At 58.7% G+C, this 18,296-nt stretch overlaps 2 protein-coding genes across 4 annotated transcripts; both read left to right on the top strand.

Moving 5' to 3' along the window:
* The first annotated feature begins 1,951 nt into the window (after window positions 1-1,951).
* Window positions 1,952-5,626, top strand: ZNF414 (zinc finger protein 414). The gene is made up of 8 exons (XM_061422396.1): window positions 1,952-2,075; window positions 2,772-3,084; window positions 3,415-3,522; window positions 3,637-3,742; window positions 4,286-4,632; window positions 4,715-4,765; window positions 5,181-5,354; window positions 5,449-5,626. Exons 1-8 carry the CDS (start codon window positions 2,073-2,075, stop codon window positions 5,520-5,522), a joined length of 1,176 nt encoding a protein of 391 aa, XP_061278380.1. The 5' UTR covers window positions 1,952-2,072; the 3' UTR covers window positions 5,523-5,626.
* An 86-nt stretch (window positions 5,627-5,712) lies between these two features.
* Window positions 5,713-18,207, top strand: PRAM1 (PML-RARA regulated adaptor molecule 1). Of its 3 annotated transcripts, none has more exons than XR_009737412.1 (10): window positions 5,713-10,363; window positions 12,711-14,013; window positions 14,108-14,153; window positions 14,234-14,301; window positions 17,119-17,176; window positions 17,281-17,392; window positions 17,500-17,666; window positions 17,753-17,786; window positions 17,882-17,916; window positions 18,035-18,089. XR_009737412.1 is itself a non-coding variant. In XM_061422383.1 (10 exons), exons 1-10 carry the CDS (start codon window positions 10,361-10,363, stop codon window positions 18,061-18,063), a joined length of 1,851 nt encoding a protein of 616 aa, XP_061278367.1. In that variant the 5' UTR covers window positions 5,713-10,360; the 3' UTR covers window positions 18,064-18,207. The 3 variants fall into 3 exon arrangements, 2 of the variants coding, with proteins under 2 accessions (XP_061278367.1, XP_061278366.1); XM_061422383.1 differs by having other exon boundaries at window positions 17,500-17,662; window positions 18,035-18,207; XM_061422382.1 differs by having other exon boundaries at window positions 17,500-17,662; window positions 17,882-18,207.
* Window positions 18,208-18,296: the final 89 nt, after the last annotated feature.

The following is an 18,296-nucleotide window of genomic DNA, read 5'->3' as shown; positions in this document are numbered from 1 at the left end:
TGTTTTTTAAAATTCAGACAGCCCAAAAGTGTGAAAAATCTGTCTTCCCTCTCACTGCAAAATTCCTGTCTGTCCCCCTCCACCCTAGTTTGTTGATGTCTCCTCCCAATGATATTCTTGGCATATAAAAGCAGATAGGTACATATTAACGGAGTAGAAAATGGCAACCCCCTCCAGCATCCTGGCCTGCAAAATTCCATGGTCAGAGGAGTCTGGCAGGCTACAGTCCATGGGGTCGAAAAGAGTTGGACATGACTGAGCCACTAAGCACTCACACGCACATCTTATGTACATAGACGGAAATACATTGTATATAAAGCCAACACTTGCCTAGAACTCTCAAATGCTTAAATAATGTATTCCAGAGATCTTACAGCAAAGATCCACTTTACTGTCCCAACAATGATGCATCCTCCAAAGGACACCCAGCAATCAGATGGTGTACCTCCCCCTGCTAAAAATTCATCAGCTAGAATAGAGACCACACACCTCTCTTTCCACGGTTTACTAGGTCCCTGAATGACCTTTCTTGAACCATGTCTACCTTCTGATCTTCACTCCCTGCCTCCACCTGGCTCCAGCAGTGAGCTGATCACTTCACTGTTTCTTGAAAAAGATAAGCTTGTCCCTCCCCAACTCAGGCCACTTGCACCAGCTATTCTTTCTTCCCACAGCGATGTGGCCTCCTGAACTTCCATTGGGTAACTCCCTCCTGACAATCAGGCAACAGCTCAGAAGTCATCTCACAGAGAAACTTCCCTGGCCCATGACCATCACATCCTTCTGGGCTTTTTTCCCCCCTTTATTGTGCTCAGCCAGTCAGTCAGCAGTGACTCTCTGCAACCCCATGGACTGTAGCCTGCTAGGCTCCTCTGTCCATGGGATTCTCCCCAGCAAGAATACTGGAGCGGGTTGCCATTTCCTCCTCCAGGGGATCTTCCTGGCCAGGGGATCAAACCAGCGTCTCTTACATCTCAGCATTGACAGGCGGGTTCTTTACCACTAGCGCCACCTGGGAAGCCCTTTTTCCTTTATGGCACTTAATATAACCATAAGATCATTTCCCGCATTTGTTGATTCATTGTCTGTTTCCCCATTTTAAAACTTGAGTGCCCCCTGAGAGCAGGAATGTTGGCCTGTCCTGTTCATCTCTGGATCCCCAGAGCCTAGCACAAAGTAGGCACTCAAGGAACGTAAGTTGGATAGGTGACTCATTTCATGCCAGGGCTCTCCACCTATCCTCCTGAAAACACACACTGCTCCATCTTTAGGCTACGCACGTTCCGGGTGTCCTGAGGAAGGATAGTGAACTTGTTTCCCGCCCTTGGCTATCTCAACAGATCCATTCCAACTTCCGGACTAAGTGCATTGAAAATGTTGAAGTCTGTGGCAATTTCCCTCCAAAGACGCAGCCCTCTAAACATGACCTTCTCAAAACTTGAGAACTGCTGTTTATCCTCCTTCGAGATATGGTGACGGGACGGGAGAAAATGAAGATGCTCATTTTGCACAGGAGAACACAAAGGCCCGGGAAAATTTTAATCCTAGATCTCTGCACACATTTTCTGGGCATAGCTGCTGCTGGGGCTGCTGCTGCTGCTAAGTCGCTTCAGTCGTGTCCGACTCTGTGCGACCCCATAGACGGCAGCCCACCAGGCTCCCCAGTCCCTGGGATTCTCCAGGCAAGAACACTGGAGTGGGTTGCCATTTCCTTCTCCTATGCATGAAAGTGAAAAGTGAAAGTGAAGTCGCTCAGTCGTGTCCGACTCTTCACGACCCCATGGACTGCAGCCTACCAGGTTCCTCCATCCATGGGATTTTCCAGGCAAGAGTACTGCAGTGGGGTGCCATTGCCTTCTCCCTCTGGGCATAGCAGTTCGGGAGAATCCTGGATCTCAGGCCCCGCCTCCTGGCTGAGCACAGTGCGCGTACCCCGCCCCCGTTCTCGCGAGACCTAGGAGCCGAAAAAATGGCGCCGACGTGAGCGCGAGCCCGCGGCCACCGAAGGAGTCGCCGCAGCCTTAATTGGAGCCGCTGAAGCCGCGGGAACAAGAGGCTGAACCAAGCTGAGGATGGTGAGCGCGACACCGGGGATGCGGACGCGGCGAACAAGCAGGGACTGGCGGGGAGCGGCCTTCTAAGCCTCCTGCCGACCCCGCCTCCACATCCGGGCAGTCGCCCGCCGCTGTCACTCAGGGAGCACCCTACCCCCTACTTCCGGTCCTGGCTTCGACTGGGCCACGCCTACAGGGCTCAGGCACCGCCCCCTGGTCTTTATATGTTTGGGGTCCCAACACCTCCAGTTCGCCTGCACAGCTCGAACCCCTCTGGTAGCTATATCTCCGTTCTCAAACACCCACTTGGCCACTTCTGGCCCTCCAGAATCTTCCTAGCCGCGCCCTGTTCAGAGCCCCGCCTTTGCACCGCCCACTCCCTCTGGGCCACGCCCCAGCCTTGTAGTGGGGGGGGGCCCCCCAGCTTTCCAAGTTAGGATCAGAGCATGCTTATTTCATATAGGGGCTTCCTGGAAAGGTACCCCCTTCTACATTTGGCACACCTCCCAACTCTTCCAAAGGACGGGGACACTGGAGGCAGACGTTCAACCCCCTCACCCACTACCTCTCCCTATGATGGGGGCCGACTGGGTGATGTCTCCGGGGCATTCGCTGTTTCAGAAACACCCAAGGGTTATGGAGGGGTGAAGGGATTCCTCTAGCTGGCGCAGGCAGACCTGGGCCCAGGGGGTTCTCCCCACCTCTTCCTTCCACCAGGATGAGGAACCCTCGGGGCCCAGCCTGGACATGCCGGCTACTGCAGAGCCCAGCTCCAGTGAGACCGACAAGGGGGTGTCCCCAGTTCTGGCTGCTATAGACAAATCCTCTTCTATGGAGGAGGAGCCGGGCCCTGACCGGGCAACCACACCCCCAGTGTGGGAACGTGGAGGGCCCACCGGAGGGACCCAGCAGGGTGCCTCCCCAGCCCCAGACAGTGGCCATCCCGGACCTGGACACACCCTTGGCCCAACCAGCACTGTCTCCGGGACCAGTGAGGACCTGCGGCCTCCCAGACGACGCCCACCACCAGGTGACACGTGATGGGACCTTCTGGGGGATCACAGGCCTGGAACAATAGAAGTGCAGACTACTGAGTATCTCCAGACTGGGGGCCCACCTAGAGGGAATCACCACTTGCTGAGCCCCATTGTGTGCCAGGCTGTGGCTCCAACGAAGAGCCAGGGAAACTCAGCCGCTATTTTCTGGTGGGGGAGGCAGAAGGTAAAGGCCTCAGTAAGAAACCATAGTTAGTAGTTGCAGGGTAGTTGCAGCCCCATAAATGCCTCTCTGGGGCAGAGCCCTGGACAACGTGGATGACGAAGGGATGGTGACCCTCCCCCTGCTTCTGTGCATCCTTCAGGGAAGCAGATACCGTGCTCCAGCCCAGGCTGCTGCCTCAGTTTCCCCAGCGTTCGAGACCTGGCACAGCATCTGCGTACCCACTGCCCACCCACACAGTCCCTGGAAGGTAGGGCCAGGGTAGATGGTGGGGAGGCAGGTTAGGGTGGGAGGCGGGCAGAGCCTCCCGGCCAATCCTGGCCACCCAACTCCACTCCTCTGTCATTCATCCCTGCGCCGCCAGGCAAGCTCTTCCGCTGTTCCGCCCTGAGCTGCACCGAGACCTTCCCCAACATGCAGGAACTGGTGGCCCACGGCAAGCTGCACTACAAACCCAACCGCTACTTCAAGTGAGACCTGGTCCACCGTGACCTCTGCTGGTGTGGGGGACCAGGCAGCTCCCCCTGACCACCGATTTTGACAGCTACTACCTGGGGTCCTGGCTTTTCTCCCTTCCTTTTCCGAGGGGGTTGAATCAGGAAGAGGACGTGATCTAGGGCCAGCCTTGCCCTTACCTGCCCAGAAGAGACTGGTCCCTAGAGCCAATTCCAGGGACCCCGAGGGCGGGGCTTGGGAGGGAGTATGTGTGTAGAGGGGGACATACATGGCACGACTCCGCCCAGTCCTCTACTTCCCAAGAGGAAAACTGATAACCTAAGTCAAAATTGAGACTTCCTTCCTCTTCCCAGGGTTCCGACCTGGAGAAGTCCGGAAGGGTCGCGACCACTGTGGGCGGCCGCTTAGGGCAAACTCCTCCCCCGCAGGTGGGGGAGTCAGGTTATTTGGGCCCAGGGTCCTTGACCACCCTGGAGCGGCGTATCTCCAGGTTACCGCGGATAGGCCCCTCCCTGGCTCCCCTGGGAGACCCAGCCCAGCCCTGTGCTGCCCCCCAGGTGTGAGAACTGCCTGCTGCGCTTCCGCACTCACCGCTCGCTCTTCAAGCATCTGCATGTTTGCGCCGAGCATGCGCAGAGCCCAGCCCCACCGCCGCCACCCCCGGCCCTGGACAGGGAGTCGCCGGCGTCCGAGCGCCCCCCGGAGTCCGACCCTGCGCCGGCGCCTGGCCTGCCGTACCCGCTGCTCGAGCCGTTCACGACCCCTGCCCCTGCCCCCACCGGGCCCTTTCTGCCCTACCTGAACCCCGCGCCTTTTGGCCTAAGTCCCCCACGCCTGCGCCCCTTTCTGGCCGCCGCTCCGGGGCCTCCTGCCTCCAGCGCCGCCGTCTGGAAAAAGAGCCAAGGTGAGTGTGGGCTATCGGGGCCGCCTTCAGGGTGGGCTGGGCTCACTCTGGCTTCTGACCTTGACCCGCCCGTTGACCGCAGGTGCAGGCGGCAGCCCGCGAAGACCCCAGGGCGGCTCCGACGCGCCCTCAGGTGCGTGCAGGTGACCACCAGGGAGGGTGGAGGGGATTTCTTTCCTGCGCCCGGCGGGACCTGGGGATACCCACCCCCTTTCCAGGTGCCCAGAAATGTCTCCCCCGAAATACAGGATTTTGCCTTTAAAATTGCGGCCCCTGCTCCTTCATCTGCGCCGGCGTTTCCGTGTAAAACTCGCGCCCGGATCCGGAGCCCTTCCCTCCCACATGGGTTCAGAGGATGGGAGGAGGGGACGCGGATAAGTCAAGTTTAGTGCCCCCAGACACTTGGGGAAACGATCGGGAGAAACGGATCGGCCAGGCCAGCGCCCCCCGCCCCACGCCCCCACTCCCGGGAGCTGATGGGGAGGCTGGGAAAGGTCCGACCCGCCCTCGCCCAGGGCCGGGGCTGACCGGGTCCTGCCTGCCCGCAGGGCACGCGGCTCCCAGCCGCATCGTGTGGGAGCACACGCGCGGCCGCTACTCATGCATGCAGTGCGCCTTCTCCACGGCCTCGCGGCCCGCCATGACCCTACACTTGGAGGACCACCGCCCCGGCGGCCCCGCGGCCCCGGCGCCCGGGCAGCCGCGCCCCGACGCGCCGGCGGGTAAGGCCAGGGGGAGCGCGCGGGTGGGAAGGGTGGGGGGCCCTGAGGCGAGGACCGGGGCTGAGGCTCAGGCGCTCTCTCCTCTGCCACCCAGACCCGGCCCCGCTGGCACCCAAGGCATCGCCGCTGCTGTCTGAGGGGGAGTGTCCGGTTTTCTCGCCGCTCTGAACGCCGCCGCGTAGGGAGCGGGCTGTGGGTAATGGTGTCGTTTTAGGGAAAGCCTGAGATGGCAGGGGTGGGGGGCAATAAAAGAGGCAGATGAGCCAGCTGTAGATGTGCCGTGTGTCTGGGTCCCTTGCTCCTCCACTGCAGTCCTGGGGCACCGCCACCTTGGGAGGAGGCAGGTCCCCCCTCACTGCCCACCTGTGTCCCGCCTCCCCTGTCACCTCAACCCTGGGACAGCTGTTGGTGACCTTCCCTTCTGTCCTACCACTTCCAGAAACCAGATGAGATGGCACTTGCCAGTTTTATTTGAAAAGTCCCAGGAGCACCCAGCCAGAACCCCCCAGATCCTGAGGCCTGTGCCAACCCTCAGGGAGGTGACAGAGCAATCCTGGCAAAAGTGGTGCCAGGTCACCCGGGCTGGACGCTGTGTGGCAGGCTGGGGCTTAGGCCTCATAGCCACTCTCCCTCCCTGTCCTCTGGACTGTCACTGTGGGCTGCCCATCTCCCCTTTTATCTCCAGCCCTGAGGATGAGGCTGGGTGTTGGCCAGTCCTCCAGAGCCTGGCTCCCTCCCTCCTCCTCTCCCCCATATAGGTTCTCTCCTTCCTTTTCTTCCTGGGAGTCAGGTGGGGGCCAGGGTTCAAAATCTGGTCCCACAGCTGCTGTCACCAGAACCCTGAGGGTCGAACCTCCAGGGTATGGAAGCCCCATCCCTCTGGGCCTGGCTTTACCTGCTACATCTTTCTCCCTTCCAGCCCTGTGGCCCCCTAGCCCAGACCTCATCTTGCTTGGTCCTGGGCACCAGAAGCAGTCCTCCACCCCCCGCCCCCACTTCCATCCAGTCTGAAGACCCCTGGAAACAAGTCTCTTCCAATCGTGCCCCTTCCCATGCCTAGTACCCCTATCGCTCCTCTCAGCTCTCTGGATGAAGATCCTGTCCTCCTAGTAGCCCACAGGGCCCCATCTTGCACATCTTCCCCTCTTCCTATCAGGGCCACACTCACCATCCCTCTCCTCTTCCTCCTGGGGAACCTAGACATCCTGTGAGCAAGAACCCAGCGACTCCTAGCCCCACCCCACCCCGTTTCATCCCTTACCTCCTCCATCTTCCAAGTTATCAGGGTTGTCCTCTGTCTGCCACCAACAAGACACTGGTCACCCCCTGGGGGGAAGTCCCCGGGCCCCACCCCTCACCCAGCAGCAGCCTCCTGTCTTCCTCTTTTCTCCTTTCCTGTCCTCCCCGAGTCCTCCTCAGAATCTTCATCTCTCAGTCTCAGAGCCAAGCAAGGTCCTCAACATGGAAGCCATCCAGGTAAAGCCTAGCTGGGGTATCGGCTCAAACACCTGCTCCCGTTAGTGTGGCCGCTGTGTCTCCTCGAAGTTGAACACTTCCAGGTTCCGAAGGCCCTTCTGCTTCTCCTGGGAAGGGCAGTAGGGAGATCTGGTGCCCTTAGGACCTATCCCACCTGGACATCCAGGAGCCGGACTGCCTGCCCTCCATCCTCGGGCTCTCAAGGGGCTTCAGGGCTCCAGTGTTCTTGATGGGGTTGCAGCTGAGGCCCAGGTAACTCCGGCCAGGTGACCACGCTGCCACCATCTCCAGGCCCCCAGGCCCCTACTGAGGCAGCTGACACTGAACACGAGCTGTGGGACCATTAGGGAACCCTGGGGGCTCCAGACCCCCATAAGCTCCCCCGACACACACTTCTCAGCCAGAAGCCTTGGATCCACAGCTGGGTGACCCTGGGGAAGATTCAGCCTTTTGGGGGAGCCTTTTGGGTATGACATGCAACATGTGGGACTTTAGTTCCCTCACCAGGGATCAAATCCATGCCCCCTGCACTGAGAGCACAGTCCTAACCACAGGACTGCCGAGGAAGCTCCAAGACCGACCCTCTAAGTATCTCACTTTTCTAGTCCTTAAAGTGGGTGTCATGACAGTCTGCCTTTGGAGTTCTTGTGAGAATTCACAGAGGGATGGGGAGAGAGGGAGGGGGCTTGAGAAACGTTGGCCAGCAGTTGACATCCCTCCAGCCACCAAGCCTGTGGCTGGCTGCCTGGGGCCCTCTCAAGAACCTGGGGAGGAGGTGGGTCAAGGGCCCACTGTACAGATAGAGAAGGCGAGGCTAGGTTGGTAAGCTGACTGAGCCCAACTCTAGCCAGGCTCGGTTCCAAAGTCACACTGATTTCTACACGACCCCAGAAGTGGGACACAGTTACCACTGATGAGAAAACCCAGGCACTCTCACCTTTTCCTGCACCTCCAAGGCCCTAGACACCTTTGGGAATATGGCCCTAGGCTCACCCTTTCCTGCATCTCCAAGGGACCAGGGTCCCCCAGCGCCTAGAAGTCTTCACCCTAAGGCCCTCGTTCAGCCACCCCCGAATCCAGGCCGTGCCGTGTGTCACTTCCTAGTGTGTCAGGACCTTTCCAGAGAGACTCAGAGCCAAATGTTGGCCCAGGTACCTGCCTCCCAACTCCATCATCCACGTAGATGCAACAGCCCCTCCCATGGGTACAGTGGGTCCACGGTCCCCATGCTCCCCGGGCCCCTCGCTGGCCTCTGGAGCAAGCTGAAAGTGCTCTGAGGCCTGGCGAGTTGGGTCACTGGAAACTGCCTCCTACCCTCGTGCATGTGTGTTCAGTCGCTCAATGGTGTCCAACTCTGTAACCAGTAGCCTGCCAGACTCCTCTGTCCATGGAATTCTCCAGGCAAGAATACTGGCATGGGTTACCATTTCCTCCTCCAGGGGATCATCCCAACCTAGGGGTCGAACCCACGTCTCTTGTGTCTCCCACATTGGCAGGCAGATTCTTTACTACTGCGCCACCTCCTACCCTCATCCCCTCCCAACTCATGTCCAATCTTTGTCTGCTCGCTTGGGAAGTCTTACTGCTCCCAATGTCCCCAATGTGCCTTATGGGCCTCTGCAGCCCCTGGCCTCTCTCTGACCAACCAAGCTGTGACCTCAAAGAGGGTTCCTCCACAGCCCCACCACCTCAACTCCAAGATGCCTGAAAGCAGTCCCTCTGAGGGCCCCAGCTCCGCCCAGCAGAGGGCGCTCAGGAGTGTCCATCTGAAGGGAGGATGAATGAGGGGCCCACGTGTCCAGGCAGGCACCCACCTTGTGCAGCTACCCGAGGGCGCAGGTTGGCCAGAGACTGTAGGTTCCCAGGCTCAGCAGCTCTGGGACACAGACCTCTTCATCCTCAGCCTCAGCCTCCTACTCGGAGGGGAACCCACACCAGGAATGTGACCCAGAGTGCATGTTGGTCTGTGCAGGGCCCTAGGGGCCCCAGAATCCCAGAGCTCTGCTCTTAGAGCAGACACACAGGCGGAGTCACTGCCAACTGCTGTCTGTAGCCTTCTGGAAACTTCAAACATCCCTGCTAGTCTAGGTGTGATCCTTGGACCACAGTATGGGCATCATCTGGGATGCTTCAGACTCTGACAGACCTGAGGCACAGCTCACACTTTATCGGGATCCCAGGGTGACTAGTGGACACAAGTTCTTTCCCAGCTTCACATTAGAATCACCCTGAGGGTATGTAAGAAATCCCCAGGCTCAGGCCACAACCCAGACCAATTAAGTCAGAATCCCCAGGAACAGACTTCCCTGATGGCTCAGTGGTAAAGAATCTACCTGCCAGTGCAGGGGACATGGGTTTGACCCCTGGTCCAGGAGGATCCCTCATGTTGAGGGGCAGCTAAGCCCCTGCACCTGTGCTCTAGAGCCTGGGCCCTGCAACTACTCAAGCCCCGCCCCAGCTCCCTAGAGCCTGTGCTCTACAACAAGCGAAGTCACCACAATGAGAGAAGCCTGCACGCTGCAACTAGAGTATCTCTGCTCTTTGCAACTTGAGAAAGCCTGCAAAGACCCAGTGTAGCCAAAAAGTTTTAAATTAAAAAAAAAAAAAAAGGATCTCCAGGAGTTTCTGTTCACCTCTGTGAACTCTTCAAGGGACCCCGACGGTGTGGCCAAGCTGAGAATCAGGGCTCTGCTCTCCCCCACTGGGTGTTTTCTCCTTTCCTATGAGCCCCAAGGTCACTGACCTCTTGGGAACCAAGCCAAGCCATCAGGGTTTCCCTCCAGACAGTGCTGGTCTTGTGCCCCACCTTTACCCCCCCTTTGCCGGTCTCCCAGCCACCCCCATTTTCCTCCTTCCCTAGTCCTCTGGGAACCTGGACACTGCCCACCCATCCGCCCATCACCAAATCTGCCACCCCACCTGGGCCGTCGGCCTGTGTAGCAGCTGTCCCTGCAACAGGAAGTCCTGAGTCCTGCTCAGAGCTGGAAATCGGGACTGCAGGGAAGTGTTGAAATGAGGAAGGCATCTTGAGGCAACAAGGGCCAGCAGGAGGGCCTCACCCACCCGGCTCACTCCGACTCCCGAGTAAGCGTGAAGCTTACCATGTCCCTTCCCTACTGAGAACTACCCCTCCCCTCGCACGGAGGCCCTGGCTGGAGGTGGCCTTGGCCTGCCTCTGTTGGCAGGAGGCCCTCCTGGCCTGGCACAAGTCCTCCCTGGAGTTCGGAGGCCAGCACACGGCAGGACTGGGGTGGCAGTGAGAGGGCAGCGGAATCTAGAAATGAGTGACTGTTGGGAGGGATTCTGCTAACAGGATGCCCAAAGCTTGCAGGGCAGGACAGGAATTCAAGAAGCACTGACAGGATCTGAGACCAGGCTGGGGCTGTCCCCGCCTCTGCCCCTTCCTCCCCTCCCCTCCCCGCCTGGCCAGCAGACCCCACCCCGTGGAGCAGAAGCCACAGTCACTTCCTGAAGGCAGCGGTCCTGGCCTGGGTCCCACTCGCCTTGTGGTCCATCGCCCTCCTGCAGCCATGGTGAGTGAGTCTCCAGGGCTTGGGAGAGCCCCACACTGGCTGGAGGTGAGGGATGCCACGGGTGGAAACCAGAGGGGCATATTCCAAAAGTGGGGCGGCAGAAGGGCAGGAAAGCTGTTGGGGACATGAGAAAGACCGCCACAAATGCCCAGAGGTAAGAAGCAGCCGGAATCCACTTCTGGGACAGCTCAGGCTCCGAGGGGCGGCGATGGGCTGAGGCTGTGACCAGAAGGGGAACAGGTGGGCCTGCTGGGGTGACTCCCCTCCCCCAAGGTCAGCATGAACAGCCACCGGGTAACAGGCAGCCAGGGTGAGTGGCAGGGACTTCCTGTGGGTGACAAAGTAGGTCATATACCTGCTTCCCACCCCGCCCACCCCAGCAGTCCTCCAGGCCCTGACCTGCTGACCTGACTTCTCCGGCCCCCTGGGTCACCTGGGAGCCTATCCCAGCCCAGCTGGTGGGGGGTGCTTTCATAGGTATCTCAGGCCCTAGGCAGGAACTGCCACCCTTCCTTGTTCTCTGGGTCAGGGGAGAGTGAAGCTCAGACAGGGCAGATGAGTGAGGTCCTACCCTTCCCCTCCCCAATCTCCTAGACCCCAGGTGAAGCCAGGCCCAGGGGCCTGTGGCAGGGCCACTTCTGGGGTCATTTGTCAGTCAGAGCAGCCCTGGCCTACTTGTGTGTCTCCTGTGTCTGTGACCGAGGGTGTAGGTCCTGTCGAGACGGGATCCGGGATGGACTTCATGTGCCAGGGCTGGTGCACCACATCAGACTGGATGTGGCAGAGTATATGCTGTTTGTCTCAGTGTCCAGTATATATATATAGATAGATAGATAGATTTTTTTTTTTTTTTTGCCGTGCCACACGGCATCATGTGGGATCTTAGTTCCCCAACCAGGGATCAACGCACCTCCTGCATTGGAAGCATAAAGTCTCAACCACCGAGCCACAAGGGAAGTCCCTAGTAGATTCTTTATTTCAACAAATAGTTACTGAGCATCTTACTGAGTGCGAGGCACTGGGAAGACAGCAGCGCTGCTGCCCTCGTGTCACGTTCAGGGGCAGCGGGGGAGGGAGTTGACACACACACACACAAACCCTAAATAGTCAAGACATTTAAAAAACAGTACTGGGTGGCAGTGTAGCGGTTACGACTCCTTGCTTCCAATGCAAGGGGCACTGGTTCAATGCCTAGTTGGGGAACTAGGAATATATAGTAGCACATGCTACGTGGCATGCCAATAAGTAGTAAAAAAAAAAAAATAAGTAAAAATAAATAGGATGATATAGAGTGGTAGGCACTAAGAGAAAAATCAGGCAGGTTGGGGGGATCAGAGTCCTAGGGGGATCCTTTTTTTTTTTTTTAAATCAGGGTGTTCTGGGAAAAAAGGCCTCTACCACATGGAATAAAGGAGTAGAAACCCGGAAGAGGAGAGAACGTGCAGTGGGAAGTGTGGCCCAGGCAGGCCAGGCGGCAGGAGCCAAGCAGGAGAGGGAGGCCAGGGAGGCGGCAGCAGGGGGAGGTCAGGCGTGCCGTTCAGGGGGTTCGTGAGCTCTGGAGCTTTTACTGTGGGGAAGTGACAGAGCACACCCAGATTCAGTGCAGACAGACTCAGGCCTCCTCTGGCTGCTGCGGGTGCACTGACCCGGAGTGGGGGTGTGGGGCGTCGGGGGCAGGAGAAACAAGGAGGAGCCTCTTACAGTAATGCTGTTGCAGGGGAGGCCGCCTCCCCTGGGTGGATTCCAGGACAGGGGTGCAGGTGGTCCGAAGTTGTTCAGTTCCAGATATACTAATATACATTTCTTGCTTTTGGCTGCACCGGCTCTTACTGGTGGCACGCGGAATCTTCAGTTGAGGCACATAAACTCTTCATTGTGGCATGTGGGATCTACTTCCCCAAACAGGAGCTAGGAGACTTAGCCACCTGACTGCCAGGGAAGTCCCTCCAGATACATTTTGAAATAAGAAAAGAAAGGCCTAGGGACATGCAGGAGGGGAGGAGGAGCTTGAGGATGCTCTACAGAGTTCGGGTGGGGGCAGGTATGGGAGCAGAAGGCCACAGGGGACCCCAGGAGCGTGGGTCCAGAGTGGGGTGAGGTTGGGTGCACATTCTGGGCTTAAGTGATGAGGTCAGAGGGTGTGTGGTAGTTCAGGAAGAGAGCCTGGCACTCTCACGGGGAGGCTGGAGACAAAAACATGGGAGTCTGGTCAAAAGAAGAGAGTCAACGGCAGAAGGCCGGGAGGAGGACGACAAGGGTGTGTGTCTGTGGTCGGTCTGCTTGTCCCCACGTCCGTCTCTCCATGGCCCCCATGTGTATGAGTCCCTTGCCTGCCTGTGTCCCCTAGGGGAGTCATCAGGACTTCCGGAGCCTTCAAGCAAAGTTCCAGGCCTCTCAGCCGGAGACTGGTGACCTCCCCAAAAAGCCCCCGAAGCCTGAGTTCCAGAAACTCCTAAAAAAGTTCCCACAGCCAGAGCTAGGCGAGCACCCCAAGAAGCCCCCACAGCCTGAGTTCACTGACCTGCCCAAAAAGCCTCCCAAACTTGAGTTCAGTGAACTCTCCAAGAAGTTCCTGCAGCCCGAGGCCACGCCGCTCCCCAGAAAGCCCGAGGTCCCTGAGGCCCCCTCTCAGCAGCCTGAGCTCAGCAACACCCCCAGGCCCCCCGTGGAGCCCAAGTTCAGTACTCCTCATAAGAAGCCCCCGCAGCCTGAGTTCTGTGGGCTCCCCAGAAAGCCCCCACAGCCTCAAGTCGGTGGCCTCCCTAAGAAGCCCCTGCCGCAGCCCGAGTCCAGTGAGATCCCTCCAGTGCCCCTCTTAAAGCCCGAATTCAGTGAGCCCCATCCCCACTCCTCAGAGCCTAACTTCAGTACTCTTCCCAAGAAGGCCCCGCAGCCTGAGTTCTGTGAGCTCCCCAGAAAGCCCCCACAGCCTCAGGTCAGTGGCCTCCCTAAGAAGCCCCTGCTGCAGCCCGAGTCCAGTGAGGTCCCTCCAGTGCCCCTTTCAAAGCCCGAATCTGGTGAGCCCCACCCCCACTCCTCACAGCCCGACTTCAGTACATTTCCCAGAAAGATCGCCCGGCCTCAGCTGAATGACCTCCCCAAGAAACCCCTGCCACCTGAGTTTGGTGACCTCACCAGGACATCCTCGGAGCCGGAGGTCAGTGTGGTTCCCAAGAAGCCACGCCAGTGTGAGTTCAAGGTGCTCTCCAAGAAGCCCCCGCAGCCCGAGCCCACCAGCCTCTCGAGGACATCCTCGGAGCCCGAGTTCAGCGTGTTCCCCTCAAAGTTTCTGCAGCCCGAGTCTCGGGGGCCCCCCCGCAAGCTCTCCCAGCCGGAGCCCGGTTCTCTTCCCAGGAACCTCCCAAGAAAGCCCCTGCTCCCTGGCTCCTTTTCAGAGAGCTCGCTGCCCTCTGCAGTAGCGGGCTCCAACCCCCGGGTCCCGCTCAGCCCAGGGTTTGGGGCACGGCAGCAGAGATCAGGAGCCCTCGCTCGGAGTGCTGGCTCCAGGCTGGGTCTCAGACCTGGTCACCTGCCCCGACGGAGGCCTCTACCCCCGGCCAGCAGCCTGGGCCCTCCCCCAGCCAAGCCCCCACTGCCCCCAGGCCCCAGGGACATCCAGAGCTTCCGGAGAGCTGCAGCAGCAGACACAGGTGGGTGTGGATGGCCCAGGTAGAAAGCAGGGGCAGGCAGGTCGATGCTCCCTGGCCTACCCACGTCCCCACCTCCCATCTCATCTCTCCGCAGCTCTGCCCAGGACCTCCTCTTCTGCTGGCCTCTACTTAATCCCACAGTGAGCATGGGGAGTCAGGGAGCACAGGCATGGGTCACGGGGCTGAAACAGGCCCTCACTCACGTCAGGTATCCCTGCAGGGACCCAGACGAGGTGTACGATGATGTCGAGCCCACAGACCACTCTGGACCCGGCCCCAGGAGCAGAGGTGACAGAGCGGGACACTCAGCCAGACCAGTCTGCTGAAGCATCCAAGGAGGGGGAACAGTCATCACAGGGGCCTATTCTGTCCATGTTGCTAGTACCAGGCCCCATGACAACCCATATGCCTGAGGGATTGAAAGCAGAGCTGCTGCTGCTGCTGCTAAGTCACTTCAGTCGTGTCCGACTCTATGCGACCCCATAGACGGCAGCCCACCAGGCTCCCCCATCCGTGGGATTCTCCAGGCTAGAACACTGGAGTATAGCTAGGGGAGAAAAAAAGAGAGAAAGGGGTCAGAGAGGTCATGGCAGCTCCTGGTGGAGGAACAGGAAGGACAGCCAGAGGCCAGCAGCCTGACCACGGTGCGGCCAAGCCAAGGGTTATGTCCCAGGGTGGTGGCCGTAGACATGTAGAACAGGGGAAGAATCCCATAGAGGGGCATTTCCCTGGTCTAGTGGTTAAGACCCTGAACTCCCAACACAGGGGGCACAGGTTTCATCCCTGTTCCAGGAATAAGATCCTGCAAGCAGCGTGGCCAAAAAAAAAACAAAACCCAAAACCGGCAAGGATGTAATGGTGTATCACCAGGGATGATAGCAAGCAAACTCAGGATAGGGATGAGGCTTAAATGTTGAGCCTGCACCTGGGTGTCAAGTGGAGGTGACCCTGAGTAAGGAAGAGGTGTCAGGAGATCCACAGCACTGGAGGTGCCTGAGGGGAAGGGCTTGGGCCTGAACTCAAGAAGGAGAGGGCTGGAGCCAGGATATGGCCGACCCTCCAGATCCATGTGCTCTGGGTATCCAAGGCCCCTTTTGTCTCGTTTTCCATGCCTCCGCTCCTGGAGAGCAGGAGGAAGGCCAGGCAGGTCCAGCTCAGGGAAGAGGCATTCACCGACCTCACATGAGAAATGCACCCCATCTCCCCACCAGCACTTAATGGATGTGCACTGTGCCCCCCCACCCCCATTTTACACAAGTGGAAGCTTGAGACATGACTTGCCCCAGCTCACAGCCAGCACATGGGAGCCTCTGCCCCCAGGCTGCTTCCTGCCCTTATCTCTGGAGGATCTCCTGCCAGGCAACCTCTTGTCAGAGGTACCCGAGGGGTCCCCAGCTGCTGCCCCTCCTCACCAGCCCAGCCCCCAAAGCCTGCTGCCTCTATGGCTTGACTCCTTCCTGGGCCCTGCTACTTCTCCTGGGCTTGCTTTCCCCAGGGGCTGCTTGCAACACCTCTGTGAGCACAGAGCTTCCTGACAGGGCCCCTCTTGCTTCCGCTCTAGTGAGGCTCTGTGGCTCGGGTCTGGAGGGGGCTGCCACTCCTGGGGATGTGGACCTCTGAATGCGCCACCTCCAGCAACTCTGCAGGCATGAGCCCACCCTTTTCTGTTTCCCCAACCCCAAGTAGACCAGACACATCCTTAGCTTAGCTCACTGTCCCCCATCCTGTGCCGGTCATTCTCCAAGACTCTGACCCAGTACCACACGCTTGCCCAGATCTCTCCCTCTCGAGGGGTGGGGGTGGGTGCTCACAGCAGTGCAGACTGTCCCAAAGGCTGCTCTGCCCCTTTCGTTTATCCCTGACCTGAGGGACTCTGGGTGCCTCCCTCACACTCTCTGCCTCACTCGGAGCAGTGGCAGCTCGCTGCACAGACAGGGAGCTCCTCAAGGGTCAGGAGCTGAGGGCAGCCTGCTCAGGATCTCACTGCCCAGGGTGCCGGGGCTATAGGGCGCCAGGGTCTGCCCTGCTCGGCTGCACCCAGGGCTGTGTGCACTTAGGTTGCGGGAGGTGTATAGGAGCCCTGGGATGAAGTCAGTACTGCTTCCAGCTGGGTGACAATCTCCAGCCCGGGTGGCCTCTGGGTGTGACTGTCACTTCAGTACCAGGCTGAGGCTGGAGGCAAAAAGTGTCTGGGGAGGGAAGAGTGCACCATGCAGATATGCAGCCCCCTCCCCACCCCAGCGTGGTCTGGTATGCCCAGGGCGGCACTTCAAATCGTTCAGAGAGGACTGCAAGAAGAGCTGGGGGCTACAGGTTCTAGATCCTTCACTCACCCAGTGTTCATGAGGCTCTCACTGTAAGCAGACCCTTGGCCAGCAGTGCCCTCACCTAAAAAGCTGGTCATCTGCCAGGTAGTGAGTGGGCTGCCACCTGGGTGACTCCTTCCAGTCCAGTCTCCTCATCAGCCAGACCAAGCAAGAACCCCAGCCAGACACAGCCCCTTCTCAGAGGCAGGCTTTGTTTGCTTTGAGGAAACACTTTTCTTGGCCTTCTTTTTTGACCCATGCCTCATTAGAATTCCCAAAACCTACGTGCTGTAGGAGGGAAGGGTGAAACTGCCTCAAAAGCTAACAGAGGAGCCCTGCCTCTACCATTTAATGGCTTGGTGGCCTTGGGCAGGCTGCCTTACCTCTCCAGCCCTTGCTACCTCCTCAGCAGGCAACTTGGGATGACAGCCATCAAGAAAGTTGAAAGAAGGGACTTCCCTGTTGGTTCAGCGGCTAAGACTTCACATTCCCAATGCAGGGGGCATGGGTTCGGTCCCTGGACAGGCAATTAGATCCCACATACTGCAACTAAGACCCAGAGCAGCCAAATACATTTTTTAAAGAAAAGAAAGTTGAAAGAAATGGTTAACGGTTTCTGCCGTGCCTGGCCTGTGGCAGGAGTTAGGAAAATGGAAGGGAATCTACTATGAGAGGCCTGGGCAGCTGAGGGTGAGGAGGAGACTCAAGTCCTGAAAACTGACCAGAGAACATCAGGCCACCAGAGCCAGAGGCCCACACTCAATGGCCCTGCCCTAACTCGGCACTCTGACTGTCCCAGATGAAGCTTTGTCGGCTCAGCAGTACCCGTGGAGGCCACCTCAAAACCCAGAGCTCAGGTACCAGAGGGAGGTGGGCAGGGCTGGGCTGAGCTGGGGAGAACAGTAAAAGGGGGTCCCTGAGAAGCATAAGCACCTAATTCCTTGGGGGGGCGGGTGCTCAGGAAGGAGAAGGTGCCCCTCCAGCCACCGCAGGTGCCGCCCACGGACCTGAAGTCCCTGAAGCAGCTCCGGAAGGCAGAGAAAGCTGAGCGGGAGTTTCGGAAGAAGTTCAAGGTGTGAAGAGTCCTGGGAGGGCTGGGCTCGGCCCCAGGTGGCCACCGCCCCACACGGGGTTCTGAGGGCAGCAGGGCAAGCAGCAGCTCTTGTGTCCCCCTCCCCAGTTTGAGGGAGAGATTGTGGTTCAGACGAGGATGATGATCGACCCCAATGCCAAGACTCGCCGTGGGGGTGGCAAGCACCTAGGGATCCGGCGTGGGGAGATCCTGGAGGTGATTGAGTTCACCAGCAAGGAGGAGATGCTGTGCCGGGACACCAAGGGCAAGTGTGAGTGAGTCACCAGTGGAGGGCAGCCTGGGAAGGCAGGCCACCCAAGGAGGGAGGAGACCTCACCCACCCACCCTGCTCTCTTCACAGATGGCTATGTGCCTAGAACAGCTCTACTGCCCTTGTGAGTGCCAGCGCTGACTGGGGACAGGGGGTGGGGGTGGGGGTGTGACAATAGGGCAGGGTGACCCTGACCGACCCAACTGTGCTCTCCACCAGGGAAACGGAGGTGTACGATGACGTCGCTGCCTGGGGTATGCAGATGCTCTGGGTGGATGGGACGGGTGGGGCGAGGTCCTCTGCTACTCCTCCAGGGGCTGCTGGCTACCTGCTCACAGGGAAAGGGTCACTGAAAGTCACCTTTCTTGGCAGATCCTTTGGACAGCCAACCATTGCCCTAGGGACAGTAAGGCTGCAGGTGTGGGGATGAATGGACAGCCCACCAGTCCAGTCACCTGCTAATCAGGAGCTCTGGATCCCAGCGGTTGCCTGGGCTCCTGTCTGGCCACGTCCACAGACCACATAAAGTCCCTCTTTTAAAGTGACTCCTGTGTCTTGTCTTTTCTTTCCCTGCTAATGACCACACACAGTGGAGCCATGATCAAATACTGGGGGGAAATCTGTGAGGTCCAGG

Source organism: Bos javanicus, chromosome 7, assembly GCF_032452875.1.
Source record: "Bos javanicus breed banteng chromosome 7, ARS-OSU_banteng_1.0, whole genome shotgun sequence".
Classification (NCBI taxonomy): domain Eukaryota; kingdom Metazoa; phylum Chordata; class Mammalia; order Artiodactyla; family Bovidae; genus Bos; species Bos javanicus.
Note: the sequence above shows the minus strand (reverse complement) of the source record. Positions and strands in the feature narration are given on the sequence as shown.